This window comes from Peromyscus leucopus, chromosome 23 (genome assembly GCF_004664715.2).
Source record: "Peromyscus leucopus breed LL Stock chromosome 23, UCI_PerLeu_2.1, whole genome shotgun sequence".
Lineage (NCBI taxonomy): Eukaryota > Metazoa > Chordata > Mammalia > Rodentia > Cricetidae > Peromyscus > Peromyscus leucopus.
In genome coordinates, this window is record NC_051082.1 from 11,786,456 (window position 1) to 11,800,776 (window position 14,321).

The window sequence follows — 14,321 nt, forward strand, 5'->3', positions numbered from 1 at the left end:
CGAACTGGAAGTCAAAGGCTGCAGACTGTGTCTACAAAGCAGAGGCTCTTTATTGACACACCAGAAATCTGGGCACAGTGGGTTTCTAGGTAGCAAATCACTGTATAAAACCTTCCGACGTGGCTCCCCCATACAAAATGATTGTCTGCGTGGTGTGGAGTAAGGCCGGGGTGGGGGAGGGGAAGCGAGGAGGAGGGGCTGGACTCTGTCCCCACAGAGCGCCGCCTTTGCCTCCCTGGAAGAAGCATGGCTCCATGGCTCCCCCTGATAGGCTGTGACAACACAGAGATTCCTGTCCCCGTTCAGCTGAATTGAGGGAGGGGACAAACCGGGCTAGCCAGGGTCCCAGGGTCCTCAGCTCACGGCCTGAGTGAGGTCTGTCCCCCCTGCTTGGCTAGCAAGTTTGCGAGTCAGCTTGGTGTGCCCAAGGTGACCCTGCAGGGACCGGTGTCCCCAGGCTACATCACTGGCTGGAGTTGGGCTACCCTCCGACACCTGGGTGGTATGTGCCAAACCCAGGGCTTTTAGTGCCTCCATATTAGGCCTAAGACCAGTCCCTTTACCTGGGCCCTGCTCCCCTAGGCGAAGGGGTACTTAAAATTCCTAGGTTAGAGGAAAGGCCTAGAACCAGGCTGGATGCTCAGAGGCCCCAGGCCCTCTGTAGAGGGCTCCCCTCTTCCTGCTTCCAAAATGCCGCTGATACACAAAAGCTAAGGCACCACCCAGCTGTGCAAAGGCAGCTGCTTCTCTAGAGAGAGGGCTGTGGCCCAGAGTCCAGGCTGAGCTCCAGTGCAGGCCAAGAGCCCTTCAAAGTTGAAGAGACCCTGCCAGTCTCCCGACTGCCTGTGGGAACCAGTGGTTTTCCCAGGGGGCTGTGCTTTTATTTTTTTTTAAAGTGAAAACACCCGCTTTCCAGCCTGGCCCCGGGGTCAGGTGAGTGGGTTGCTGGGCCTAGCTCTGTCCTCTTCTGCAGCTGGGAGACCATGAAGGGACCTATGCCCGTCCACTCTGAGTCCTAAGAGCCAACAGGCGTGGAAGGCCAGGGTTGGCCGGGGTGCCAGGCGGAGACGGGAGAAGCTTTCCCAGCTCTCCCCAAGCCTGTCTGCCTCTGCGCGTCATCCCTTGGTGGACAGAACAGTGGGATAAGTGACCACAGCTCTGTTCCCTGCCTTGTTGAGGTGTCCAAACAACTCCTACAAGGAGGCAGGCGGCTGAATGCTCACCTGATCCTCCTCCCCCACCCACCTAGCTCACGAGAACCTTGGGAAGGCCTCCTCATTGTGCCTCAGAGTCCTTGAAAAGCCCTGGTGTGGTGGATGTGGTAGCGCCTGGGACTGCAGTGATGGGCAGTAAGGGTCCCGTGCTCCGGCTCCTTCCCCAGCCACAGTAGCTAGCGCACCCGTGAAGAAGGGGGTGGCTGGGGACCGCCTTCAGCACCAGCTCAACGGAACTCTGCTGAGGAGGCGACTCGCAGAAGGGGCTCCGTGTACCCTGACCAAGTTCCTGGGGCCTCCTGTTGGCTTCCTCCTGCTGGGCCTAGCCACCACCCCCCCCCCCCGGACCGTAGCAACAAGAGAAGACCAGAAGCCGGAGAGAACGTGTGCGTTACCGTCTGGTGCCATCTCTGCCCAGCAGAGGCCCAACTAGACGTGCCTGGCCTCCCCCGGGCTGCCCACAGGGTCCGAGGGACCGATCCCTCGGGGGACTTCTAGCCCTTTTAATATCATCTACAGACACCATCCTGCAGATGTGGGGCTTCTTCCTGGTGGTTTTTTATCCCCGATGCCGGACCTGGACCCATGGGATGGGTGCAGGGACCAGTGGGGACAATGCAGGGATGAAGCCTGAGGCAGGAGCAGGGAGGTCCCCCACCTGTGTGCCTCCCCCCCACCCCGGGAAAGCCGCCGTTGCCGAGGTGGCGCAGCCTATTTAAGGGGCTTCTTGAGAAGAGGGCTTTCCAGAGTGTTCCGTGGTAGGAAGAGCTCGGCCAGGCCTGGTCCCTCTCGTCCAAGCCGACTTCTGAAGCTCAGGAAGACAGAGCAAGGCGGCTCACACCGGCCCTGGCTAGTCTTTTTCCTGTCTCTGTGTAAATATGTGCATATATAGGAGTGTGTCTGCGTACACACGTGGTTTCCATACATGGCAGGACGTAATACTACGGTGTTATTGCATAGAAGAGCTGGCTGGATGAGAGAACCCGGCTAGGTGACGGTCTGGGAGCGCTGGCGACTGCCAGGGGGCTGCTGGGCCGCGGGGCCGGGCGCGCTGGCCCTAAGCTGCTGCTGCTGCTGCTGCATCTCCTGTTCCCGGGCATGCTCCTCGTACCACTCCTACAGCAGAGGCGAGTGCTGTTGGGGGGGGGGCGGGGGCTGGCCTTCCAACCCACTCCCCCAGCTAACGTGAGGGGCACACCGCCCACCACAAGGGGGCAGCAAAGCCAGGGTCCCACCCACCAAGGTAAACACCCCACCACCACCCTGGGAATAGGGACAATGGCCCCCAAAGGAGAAAAAAAAGCCACAAAACTGCTAGAGGCCTGAGCCAGGCCCACGTGGGCTCTGCAGGTCCCAGGCCCAGAGGCTGTGCATGGCGGAATGTCACCTTCACTCAGACATCGCTTCTGCTGCCCTGAGGGGCCACAGGGGCCTTTTAGAAACAGTCGCTTATGGCTTAACTTTACCCAGAAAGCCAGGCGCTCCTAGGGCCTGGGGTGCTGGGTTAGGTCCGGTGTTAAACAGGTAGGTCCCCATATTTTAAAACACAGAACCCAAGCCACAGACCTTCAGAGCTTAAAGAATTCTCCAGAATCAGCCCACAGCTGTGCCCCTCATTAGCAGAGGGGGAACTGAGGCCTGGAGTGTGCTGGGCAGCCTGGGAGAGGCCAGGAAGGACTTGCCTGGCCTCTGGGTGCCAGTAGTGATCCTGGGCAGCTGCCCCACGGCTCTGCCAGGCATACTGTTTTGTCACTTGCGGGTGGGGTCTGTGACACTATCGCGCAGTGGCCTCCACATATAAAGAAGCCGACCACAACTTCTTGTGTTAATGAAGTCCCAGAGACCCCCGAGGAAGGAGAGCCAAGCAGGGCTCATGCCCTCCACCAGAAAGGCCCCTCCCAGGGCACCAGCCCCTACCTGGATTTCCTCCTGGTACATCTTCAAGCTCAGGTCACTTTTGGTTCTTGATCTCCGCCCCAGAAACACCAAGGAGTTTTGCTAGGGAGGAACACAGGCTGTAAGGTACGCGCAGCTGCAGAAGGCACGGACTGGCCTGGGCTTGGGCCAGTACCGCGGAGGCTGCTCCTACCCCACTGACACTTGCAAGGATGCCACCGGCGTGAGATGGCGGCCCCTCCCCCTCCGCAACTGCGGCCGCGCCTAGGGCCCCTTACCTGGTATTTCTCCATCTGAGAGAGGGTGTCAAGCAGCCGGGTGACGTCAGAGGAGGCGCCTCGCACCTCGCGATAAAGCTCCAGGATGGCCAGAAGCTCCTCCTTGGATATTTCCTTCTCAATGATGATGCCACTGTCCACTGAGGGTGGGGAGAGCTGGGCTCCATAACCACTCTCCCCCTCCCCTCCCCAGCAGTGGAGTCTGGATCTTCCCTCCAGCAGCGCCCGCTCCTGTCCCAGCCACCCACGGGCCCTCCTTCCCCTCCCCTCGCTAATGCGTCAGGAAGTCATGCCCGGCCAACAGCTTACAGGGGACACAGGGCATCAGCGGAAGCAGGGTGTGGTAATCTCAGCATTTAGGTGTGGAGAGTGGGTGGGCCATCACAAGGCCAGCCTTGGCTACCTAGCAAATTTTGAGGCCAGCTTGGGCTACACTGAGCACCTATCTCACAGAGGGCTTCGTGAGGGAGTCTCCAAGAAAACAGAAAAGTATCAATCAGGTGGCATTTCAGGACGCACAGACAGGGAGATTAGGATTGCAAGTTCAAGGCCAGCCTCAGTTATATCCACACACACACACACATTAGCAAGCATCTATAACATCAACTAGCTTGACACCACATCAATGTAAGAACAAGTAGTAATGGGTGGACAGTTCTGGTGGTGTTTTTTGGTTTTTGTTTTTTCCTTTTCTTTCTTCAGTTGGGGGTTGGAATTCGGGGCCTTGTACATGTTATGCACAGCAACAACTCTACCACTAAGCTCAGAATGAAGGCTGCTGAGCAAGCAGGAAGAGGTGAGCATAGCCAGGCCACTGGGCTGCAGAAGGGACACTGTTTACCTCCGCAGTGACGCTCGCCCGCCCGCTCACACATGGGACTCGGGAGCTGCGTGGTCTGAGTCAGTATAGTGAACCGTGGCCTTGGCTGCCGGAGGCTCTCAGCGGTGTATGCCGGTCAGGGTTGTATGGGGTTGGGAGAGACAGAAGCCTGTTCCTCCCACAGCCTTCTCCACCCAGAACGAAATGAGGGAGGCTACTTGTTTTACATTTAGAAATTATGAGCATTTTTCTGCTATTAGATTTTTTTTTTTTTTTCCTGACACAGGGTTTCTCTGTATAACAATCCTGGCTGTCCTGGCACTTGTTTTTGTAGACCCAGGCTGGCCTCAAACTCACAGAGATCCGCTTGCCTCTGCCTCCCGAGTGCTGGGATTAAAGGTGTACGCTACGGCCACTCAGCTTAGTTTTTTGTGTTTTTTTTTTAAATTTATGTACTTTTTTAGGTATGAGAGCTCTATCTTCATATACGCCTGCATGCCAGAGGAGGGCATCATATCCCATTACAGACGGTTGTGAGCCGCCATGTGGGTGCTGGGAATTGAACTCAGGACCTCTGGAAGAGCAGTCAGGGCTCTTAACCGCTGAGCCATCTCTCCAGCCTCTCTGCTACCAGATTTTTTTTTTTTTTAACAGTGGATAATAACGAGACCTAGACAGACAAGCTAAAACACAAAAGCTGATGCAGTCGGGACCAACAGGCACGGGGACACTCAGGGGGACAGCTGAGTGCAGCAGACGGGCCAACGAGCTTGCCAGGGCCCGGGGCGTGGCACCCTTACAGACCTTCGGAGTCCTGGCTCTTGCGGCTGTAGTTCATGCGGAAGACGAAGGCCTCCAAGATGAAGGCCACGATGATGGTCATCACCACCTGGGCGGGCGGGCGGGGGCAGCGTGTGGGTGTCACGGGCCCGCGGGAGGAGGCCCCTTCCTCTCCGCCACCGCCGCCCGGGGGGACCTACCATGGTCACGATGTAGAAGGTCATGAAGTACAGTCGGCTCCAGTGCGAGGTCTGCGAGGTGACGCCTTCCTGGAGGGGGCAGTGAGTGGACCCGTGGGTGGAGCTGGCGGCCACCTTAGTCTGCCGAGCCCGGGCCCGAAGCCCAGGGACACTCAACTCTTCCCTGGCCCTCCTCGTGGGTGGGGGGCACCTGAGGCGAGGGCCTCGTGGTCCCTGGGTCTGAGTGTTCCTTTCTTTTTTTTTTCAAAGATTTATTTATTATGTATACAGTGTTCTGCCTGCATGTTTGCCTGCAGGCCAGAAGAGGGAACTAGATCTCATTACAGATGGTTGTAAGCCACCATGTGGTTGCTGGGAATTGAACTCAGGTCCTCTGGAAGAGCAGCCAGTGCTCTTAACCTCTGAGCCATCTCTCCAGCCCCCTGAGTGTTCCTTTCTGTAATTTCAGCCCTCAGCCCTCTCCAGCACGGCCGTCTGGAGCCTGGGTCCTCACAGACGGTCTTCGACTGGAGAGAATTTATGGAATGGGGGGGGGGACGACAACAACTCGCCCACCCTCACCACACTCTTCTTTTCTTTGCTTAGAGACAGAGTCTGTGGACTGAGTGATCCTCCTGCCTCAGCCTCCCAAGCACGTCACATCGTTGACCGGTGGTCAGATACGGGGGGGGGGGGGGGCCTGTCACGGCGCATGGGGGAAGGGAGAGCCGAGGGCTGGTGTGCGCACACTGGGGCCGTCCACTAAAGCATTGCTCCAGGCCTCCCCACCCTGTGGGGACTGGAGAAGAAAGGCATCCCAGCCCCAAGAGAGGACAGAGGTGCGGGGAACTTACCATGATGATGTACCAATTGTTGACGACCGTGAGCTCAAACAAGGTCACTGCGGGGGAAGTGGGGTGCGCCTCAGGCCAACGTCAAAGGCCCTCTCTGTCCCAGAGCAAGTGCTTGCAGGGACTCCTGCCACCCAACCTATCACCCCCCCCCCCGCCCCGAAAGGTGTGCCCTTTGCCTGAAGAGCCCGTGGGGGAACCAGGTCTGGCTGAGGCTGGCGGTGGGGCGTGAGCAGCGGACTTAACTGGGTATATGATGGGAGCAAGAGGGGCTCTCCCTTCCCCCTCGAGAGGCCATGCCCGGCATTACATCCCTCCCATCATCAGGCTTTAGTAAGGAACCAGAGAGCAGAGAGGGGCCCCGGGGCTGCAGTCAGGGGCTGCTCGATTGCTGAAATGCTCTGTTGTGCTGGGTTCCTTCTGACGGCACTGACGGGCGCCATGCTGACACTACACCCTCCAGCTAGGGCCTCTTACTTCTCGGTCACTGTGAGGTCTGGTGCCCGAGCGAGCCTGGATCTGCCTGTTCCCCAACAGCATGGCACTGCTGCTATGAACGCAGGGGACCCCGGGAAGGGTGCCCAGTGGCTAGAGAGGGCGGAGAGGCCCGACGCAGCTCTGAGCCGGACCGAGCCAGGAACCGAGCCCCCCCCAGGACGGACTCACCGAAGCTGTTGAGGATGTTGTCAAAGTTATTGAGATAGTAGTAGCCCTCCTCTATCTTGGTCTTATTGTCCACTGTGTGGTTGATGAATCGGTAGGCGTCAGCCACCGTGCTGGAGCTAAGAAGAGGGACGAGAGGGCAGGAGGGTCACAAGCTGACCAGCCACCTTCACTGGGACAGGCATGCAGGACAAGGTCTTGGCTAGGGGGGTCTCCTTGTCACTCAGTGCCACCCGTATCCTGCCCTATGCATGATCACTGGGCACGTCTGCAGCCCGCAAAGGTAGAGCTGGAGGAAGCGGGAAAGGGGGCAGGGGGGCCTTCTCTGCCCTCCCAGGCTTCTCTGGAGCACCTGCCCATGTGTCCCAGCTTTGATCCAGTTGCCCCACTCGGAGGGGACCCTGCCTGCCACACTCCAGGTTTAGACTCTTCTGTTAGAACCCATGCTGCCATCTGTAAAAGTTAGGGGCCCGTGCCACCAGAGAGCTTCGGAAGCGAGGCTGGGTCTTGAGTCCCCCAGCCTGCTGGGTCCACGGACCCCGACGGGAGGTCTGGAACGTGCGCTCGGGCACGATGGCGAGCATCGTCGTGGGCTCTGGGTGCGGCCCTCGGCTGGATACACACCAGGGTCACTGGTGACCTATCAGTGCTTAGGGACACGTGGGCCGGTCCTAAGTGGACACGGTGACAGCGGATCTTGCTCATTTCCTTTTGGAGGGGAGGGAATGAGGCAGGCCCACAGCGGTAACACCTCGCTCTTCACCCCTCCCCCCTACGACCTTCTTGCGATGGTCACCCGTTCAGTCTCTTACGAGGTCCTAGCCTCTCCTGGACAGTGTATTTGGGGTGGGGATTGCTCTGGTTCTGGGGATGGGGAGGACTCTGGCTCCCAGGCCGTCACTCGGGCTCCACGTGCCCGGCCGAGGAGGCGTGAATCCCGTGCCGCGGCGCAGGCCCCAGGCCAACCCCGGCCACGTACTTGCAACAGTTGTGGTACAGTCGTCCGTTGAAGAACTCCATCCCGACGATGGCAAAGGAATAGTAGAAGGTGAGCAGGGTGAGGCCGAGGCTGGGGAGGCAGAGGGACAGGGGCAGTCAGGGCGGGTGAGGACAGCGGCAGCTGCAGCGCGCTCTGGTCCCCCGGCACTGACTGCGGGAGGCATGCCCCTAGCCCTGGCCAGGTGACCACCGACAAGTGTCTGCAGGGGAGGGGGCCGCGTGGCTTATGGTGGGGGACGCTAGGGACAGATGCCCCTTGAGCAGAGATGCACCCCTTACCTGTGAAGGTAGGCTCACAGGTGACCCCTTACCTGTGAAGGCAGGACACAGGCGGTAAGTTGACAGCCCCCTGCCCTCCCCACTTAGACAGTCCAGCCAGGCCAGTGCTGCCGAGGGGACCTGGATGGTCCAGGTTCTGTCTCTCTGAAGAGCCCCCCCACCAGACCCCCCCGAGTCCAGCCTTCCTGGGATTCCTCCTTGTTCCTGCTTCCCCTGAACCCCTCCCTACACAAGGACCATACTGCCTGGACCTGCAGGCTGAGAGGCGGGCAGTACCTGGCCATCCGCGGCAGCAGCTCGAACATGGTGTCCAGCACGTTGCGGTAGCGTTTCTTCAGTTTAAATAACCTGAGCAATGGAAGACCACACTGTGTTGCTGGGACCACAGAGGCAGGGGCATGGCCGCAGGCAGCCCACTTCCTCAGATGGGCCAGAACCTTGCAAACTCTGCTCCCGCTACATGAAGACGAGGCTGAGAAGAAGCCTTGCAAAGTCTCCCTTCCCTCGAGACTCCTAAACTGTGGCACAGGATGGGGGGGCAGACCCAGGCAGGACACTGGGGCAGGCCAAGACCCTCTGAGAAGCCACAGATTGTGCCAGCCTCATATTGCATTATGTGGTTTTTTTTAAAGAAAAATACAGCCGGTGAGTGCCCCCACTGGAGTGGACAGATGAAGCCAGCAGCTCAGGGAGTAGGACCAGCCCAGGGGAGAGCGTGCACAGTCACACTCGGAGACAGACCCTCAGGAGGAAGGGGGAGGGGGAGAAGGCACGGGCCAGCGCGGACTTGCTCTAGTTGGCCTGGAAGGAATGGTGTGGAATGGGGGATGTGGTAGGCGGCTCTAGGCGGTCAAGGCAGCCCTGACTCATGAGGCTCCAGGAGCCAAGCCCCATGTAGGCAACTGGGGCCTCACTGGACCTGAAAAGTGGGACATGAAGGGCAGGGTGCCCAAGGACGGGGAGGTTGAAACGGGGAGGATCAATGGCCCGGGACATCCCTCTAGTCCCTCAAAGGTGAGACACTCAAGACTGGGCAAGTAGGCGGTGCAGCTCTTCACGGGCCGCAGGCTGGGCTGTTTTGCCCATCAGGAGCATTGTGTGACCGTAACCGGCAAAGCCCATGCTAGAGACGGGGGTGCCCTGCCACCAGCTGGCAAACCTCTTGGCTTGGTCCCAAGGGTGCCCACCCCACCCTGCCCACCCACAGCCCCATTCATTCCCCCGCCCTTCGGGTCACCTCAGCAGCTGAAGGGGCCGCAGGACCACGATGAAATAGAAGGGCTCCATGTTGAGCGTGAGGGCGAGCAGCCCCAGGAAGGCAAACGCTGTGACCGAGAAATCGAACCTGGAGCCAGGGGAGAAGAAGCCAGCCGGTCAGTGACATCCCAGACCCCTCCCGCCACTTCCTCTGGCAGCCCCCACTCTCCGCTGGCTTCCACGGAGACCCGACCAGCCACGACGGTGCACAGGTCCACAGTACACAGGACAACGTCCCCCAGCGGGCCGTCCTCCAGCCACAGCTCGGGCCTGAGCATCGTCAGCCTTGGCACTCTGACCCCAGGGCGCATGTCTCTGTAGACTCTGCACTGCTCCAAGCACAGGGCAGAAGCCTTGGCCTCCGGAGCCCCTAGACAGCCGACCACACTGAAGAGCTGAAGGCGGGAGTCAAGACACATCGGGCAGGCGCACGCCACACTGTTCTCCGATGACGGTGTCAGGGACACACGTGTGTTAGAGAAGCTTCCGCTCACTATGTCCAGCCCATCCTTTGTTCTTTCTTCTCTGCTTTAATATGGTGTCTGTGCTGCCCAGGCGGACGCTGGACTTCTCTGGGCTCAAGTGACACGCCCTCTATCCCGTCGTCCCCAGTGGTCACGATGGCCGTGTCCCAGCGCACGGATCTCCCCCTGCCCTGACTGGCCACGCTGATGACCCACGCTCTCGCCAGCGTCGCCTGACTTCACAGGTGAATTAGTTTTAACTCAAGGAGGGCGCGGGACCTCCAGAGCCACGGTGAGGCCAGGTGGTCCTTCTCATTTGCTTTCCATTTTTTAAAACAGGGTCTCACGGAGCCCAGGCTGGGTGGAAACACTGAACAGCTGGGATGACCTTGGACTCCCGATCCTCCTGCCTCTTACTTCCTGAGTGCTAGGCTGACAAGCCTGTGCCGCCACACCGGCTCTGCCACGTGGCTTTTTCACTGCCAGCCAACAGGAGGTGACACTTTCTGTGGCCCTTGTGGTTTGGGTTTTTTTTTGTTTTGTTTTGTTTTTTGAGACAGGGTTTCTCTATGGTAGCCCTGGCTGTCCTGGAACTCACACTGTAGACCAGGCTGGCCTTGAACTCACAGAGATCCACCTGCCTCTGCTTCCCAAAGTGCTGGGATCAAAGGCATGCGCTACCGTGCCCAGAGCCCTTGTAGTTTTCATGGAAGACAAGAAACTCGATCACTAGGAAAAGCCAGCCCTGGGGACCAGTGGGGACCGGTGTGGGTGACCCTCGAGGCTGCGGGTAAGAGCTCCGGAGAAGTCTTGAATGTCAGGCAGACAGAACTTGCTGTCCTCTGGCCCTTCAAGTGTGTCCCCAGAGCTGCCTGCCCTTTGGGCGTGGGAGGGGAGAGGGTGGCTGCTATGGACATGTCAGCCCCAGGGTGATCATAGGCCCTACTTACAAGTTCCATCCGGAGGACAGGTACTCCACAGGGCCCAGGCCAGCCACCTTCATGAACAGTTCAACTCCATAGACTAAGACAAGAGGAAGACATCAGGGGCTGAGCTGGGCTCTCTCCCCAGCCCTCTGGGAGCAGCAGGCCAGCTGGAGGCAAGGGTAAGGGACATGGGGAAGGGGCCAGCTGGAGGCAAGGCTGAGGGACATGGGGAAGGGTGATAGTTGGAGGCAAGGCTGAGGGACGTGGGAGAGAGCCTTGTGAGAAGTACAGGGATCTGAAACGGGGTAAAGAGGTCAGACTAAACCTCTAAGATGGGGTCCTCTGAGGTTCTGTGATAGGGAAGGGCCATGAGATGCTACAGCCAGGCAGAGCTCTCACAGCCGGGTTTAAGCCAGCAGCCGGGCAGGGCCACGCGGCACACTTACTGGTAAGAAATACAAGGTAACTCCAGGGCACGTGCTTCGAGATGAAATTCCCGCCTGGAAGACAGAGAAGTGGCGGCCGTGGTCAGCCAGGGGCTCTGAGTAAGGCAGGGAGAGGGCCCCTGCGGCGGCTCACCTTTCAACATGAACGTCTCCACCAGGATCCACACCCCGTTGACAGCTACCACCAAGTCTGCAAGAGAGAGGCCACGAGAGGGAGTCAGACGGACAGGTCTACAGGGCTCTGGAAGGAACCCGTAGGGTGTGAACAGAGCAGGTCCTGGCCACACACACACACACACACACACACACCCGCTCTGCTTCGACTCTCACCACTGACCAACATCACCCAGGTAATTCCCTTAGGAAACGGCCAGGGATGGCTAACAGCACGGTTTGCGTCACTATAGCAACTGGGCTCAGATGTTCAGATGAGTCCAAGTTGTCAACACAGACGCTCAGTCTGCATGGGCTCCTCTGACTCTGAAATGACTGTGTGATGTTAAGAGCACTGGCTGCTCTCGGAGAGAGCCTGGGTCCAGTTCCCAGCACCCAGACGGTGATTCACAACCACCCGTAACTCCAGTCCCAGGGATCTGATGCCCTCTTCTGACCTCTGAGTGCTCCAGGCACACACGTGGTGCACAGATACACAGGCAGGCAAAATACTCCTACTTATAAAAGAAATATATAAAACTTTTTTTTCCCCTTCAAAATGCCTGCATGAACACAGTAACATCATGCCCGTACAAACCTTCCACCCAGCACTGTGGCACCTGGGAACCACCCCAGGACCAGCACCTAGACACGGGAAATATGCACATGATGGGAGCCAGCAACTGGTTGAATAAAAGGGCATGCCACCCACAACAGAAGACCACGTGATCCCTCTCTGTGTTAGTAGGCAATGGTACGTACTCTTTCCTAACCACTGATCCACACCACAGTGCGGAAGGAAGAGTGCTGAAAGTGTGCTCACGTATTTAAGATGGAAGCTATTTGCATATACCTTTTTTTTTTTTTTTTGAGGCAGGATTTTGTTATGTGGCCTTGACTAGCCTGGTATTTGCTATGTATCCCAAGCTAGCCTCAAACTCCTGACAATCCTCCTGCCTCAGCCCCTGGAGTACTGGAATTACAGGCTTCTGCCACTATGTCCAGTTTTTAGAGATTTAAAAAAGACGTGTTTATTTATTTACTATTTACATATAGGAAGTGGGGTGGGGCATGTGTCACCCGGTGCCTGTGGCAGTCAGAGAATAACTTGTGGGAGTTGGTTTCCTCATCCTACTACGTGGGTCCCAGGAAACTGAACTCAGACCTTCCAGCTTGGCAACAAGCTCCATTAGCCCCTGAGCTGACCCTCTTACAGCTTTCAAACAACAGAAAAACAAACCACAATAAAAGTCACCCATTGGGAGGTAGTGGATATAATCTATTCTTACTTGAATATAATTCATTTGGAAAATTTGACTTGAAACCATATAAATATGGCTACCGTATTATAATACAAAGTTAAATGAAGGAAGGAGCCCTTAAAAATCCAAAATAAAACAAAACAGAGAAAGCCGGTGTGATGGCACACACCTTTCATCCCAGCGCCCGGGGAAGCTGAGGCGGACAGAGTTCTATCAGTCTGAGGCCAGCCGGGGCTGTCTCAAAACAACAACAAAAGACTACGGTGTACCAGCTGGTGCGTGCCCACATAATAGACAAGAACTCTTTCTGGTGACCTGAATCACACTAGGCGATGTGTCCCTAGGCGATGCTCCAGGTATCGCAGGGTCACACCTGTGGTGGGACTGTTGCTGGGACCATGAGTCACGTGCTTGTGTGGCAGGGGACCCTCGGGTTAAGACTGGGAATCGAGATATATCAGAGTAGTGAGTTAGGTGAACACCTCGGGGTTGAAAATGAAGCATCAAGATAGATGCTTTTTGTTTTTTGTTTTCTTTGGTTTTTCGAGACAGGGTTTCTCTGTGTAGCCCTGGCTGTCCTGGAACTTACTTTGTAGACCAAGTTGGCCTTGAACTCACAGAGATCGACATGACTCTGGCTCCTGAGTGCTGGGATTAAAGGCGTGCGCTACCACACCTAGCGTAATTTATTATCTTTAAAAAGGCAAAATCCAGCTGAGTACGTTGTCTCCCATTGGTGACCCCAATGCTTTGGAGGCCAAGATGGGAGGTCTCTGCGTCCCAGGCTAGCCTGGAATACAGAGTAAACTGTGGGACAGCCTGGGTTCCAGAGTGAGACCCTGTTTCAAAAATTAAAAATACATAAATATAATATGAAAATAAGTGACTAAGGCATGCTTTTTATTGATGACTGGGTCCAGGAAGATCTGCTCCACCCAGGAGGTCGGTTCCTATGGGTTTCTGCCTCCTTGACTTAAATCAAGCCTCTGAATAAAATGGTCACACGCATAAGTAAATACACAATAAACAAACAAACAAGCAAGTAAGCAGACCCTGGCTGCGTCTGTGGAAAGCCTGAGGACAGGCAGTGTGAAGCAGTAAGCACGCTACTCAAACTGTGGCCTCTGAACACCACTTCCTCCCCCGCCAGATGGAACCCATGGGAGGTCTGACAGCGTCCTTGAGGGTGCTGTCCCCAAGCCCTTCTGGCTATTGAGCACGTGAAAGGTGCTGGGGACCTGAACTGTTTCTCTGTCTTACCGCTGTGTGATGCTGGGGATGGAGCCAGGGGTTCCCGTGTGCTGGGCGAGCACTCTGCCGCCAAGTGGCACTTCCAAGGCCCTGAATTTGTCTTCTTTGGGTAAGGTCTTGCTGTTGGCCCAGGCTGGCCTCGAACTTGTGGCAATCACTCTGCCTCAGCCTCCCAAGCGCTGGGATTCCAGTCATGAGCCACCACACTCGGCTAGATTTCCGCCCCCCTCTCAACTGGCTTAAATGTTAAGAATCACACGTGGCTAGGGTTACTGTGTCAGACCCCAGAACTCTAGATGTAAGTATGTAGTAAGTATGTAGTAAGTATGTAGTAAATATGTAGGGGCGCAGGCAGAGAGAAAGCAGACCAGCTCTTCCTTAACTAACCACTGCGGCCAGCTCAGGTCTGCAGAGGAAGCATACTGAAACAGGAAGAGCCCTGTTAACACTGTGATCCTGAAGGACCTGGGTCTACGAGAAAGACAGAGAACTGATCCGAGGGTCCAGAAGACCAGGAAGTGACCACATGTGATCTACTGCCACATGCAATAAGTATGGTAATCCAGGTGTGCCTGGGTCTCAGAATTTTGTTTTCTGTTTTTT

The 14,321-nt window shown here is 56.8% G+C and overlaps 1 protein-coding gene across 3 annotated transcripts in view; it reads right to left on the minus strand.

Moving 5' to 3' along the window:
• Positions 1–30: 30 nt before the first annotated feature.
• Tpcn1 (two pore segment channel 1) overlaps positions 31–14,321 on the minus strand; it is a 61,223-nt gene continuing 46,932 nt past the window's right edge. For 2 of the 3 annotated variants that reach the window (XM_028878779.2, XM_028878781.2), the window contains exons 15-27: positions 11,186–11,242; positions 11,053–11,106; positions 10,631–10,703; positions 9,197–9,304; positions 8,236–8,307; positions 7,661–7,750; positions 6,685–6,800; positions 6,022–6,068; positions 5,189–5,257; positions 5,013–5,097; positions 3,389–3,528; positions 3,132–3,212; positions 31–2,330 (exon numbers count right to left, since the gene is read on the minus strand). In XM_028878779.2, coding sequence (XP_028734612.1) covers positions 2,202–2,330; positions 3,132–3,212; positions 3,389–3,528; positions 5,013–5,097; positions 5,189–5,257; positions 6,022–6,068; positions 6,685–6,800; positions 7,661–7,750; positions 8,236–8,307; positions 9,197–9,304; positions 10,631–10,703; positions 11,053–11,106; positions 11,186–11,242 — 1,121 coding nt within the window. In that variant the 3' untranslated portion in view covers positions 31–2,201. The remainder of the gene's footprint in view (positions 2,331–3,131; positions 3,213–3,388; positions 3,529–5,012; positions 5,098–5,188; positions 5,258–6,021; positions 6,069–6,684; positions 6,801–7,660; positions 7,751–8,235; positions 8,308–9,196; positions 9,305–10,630; positions 10,704–11,052; positions 11,107–11,185; positions 11,243–14,321) is intronic. The other variant, XM_028878780.2, reaches the window with a different exon arrangement.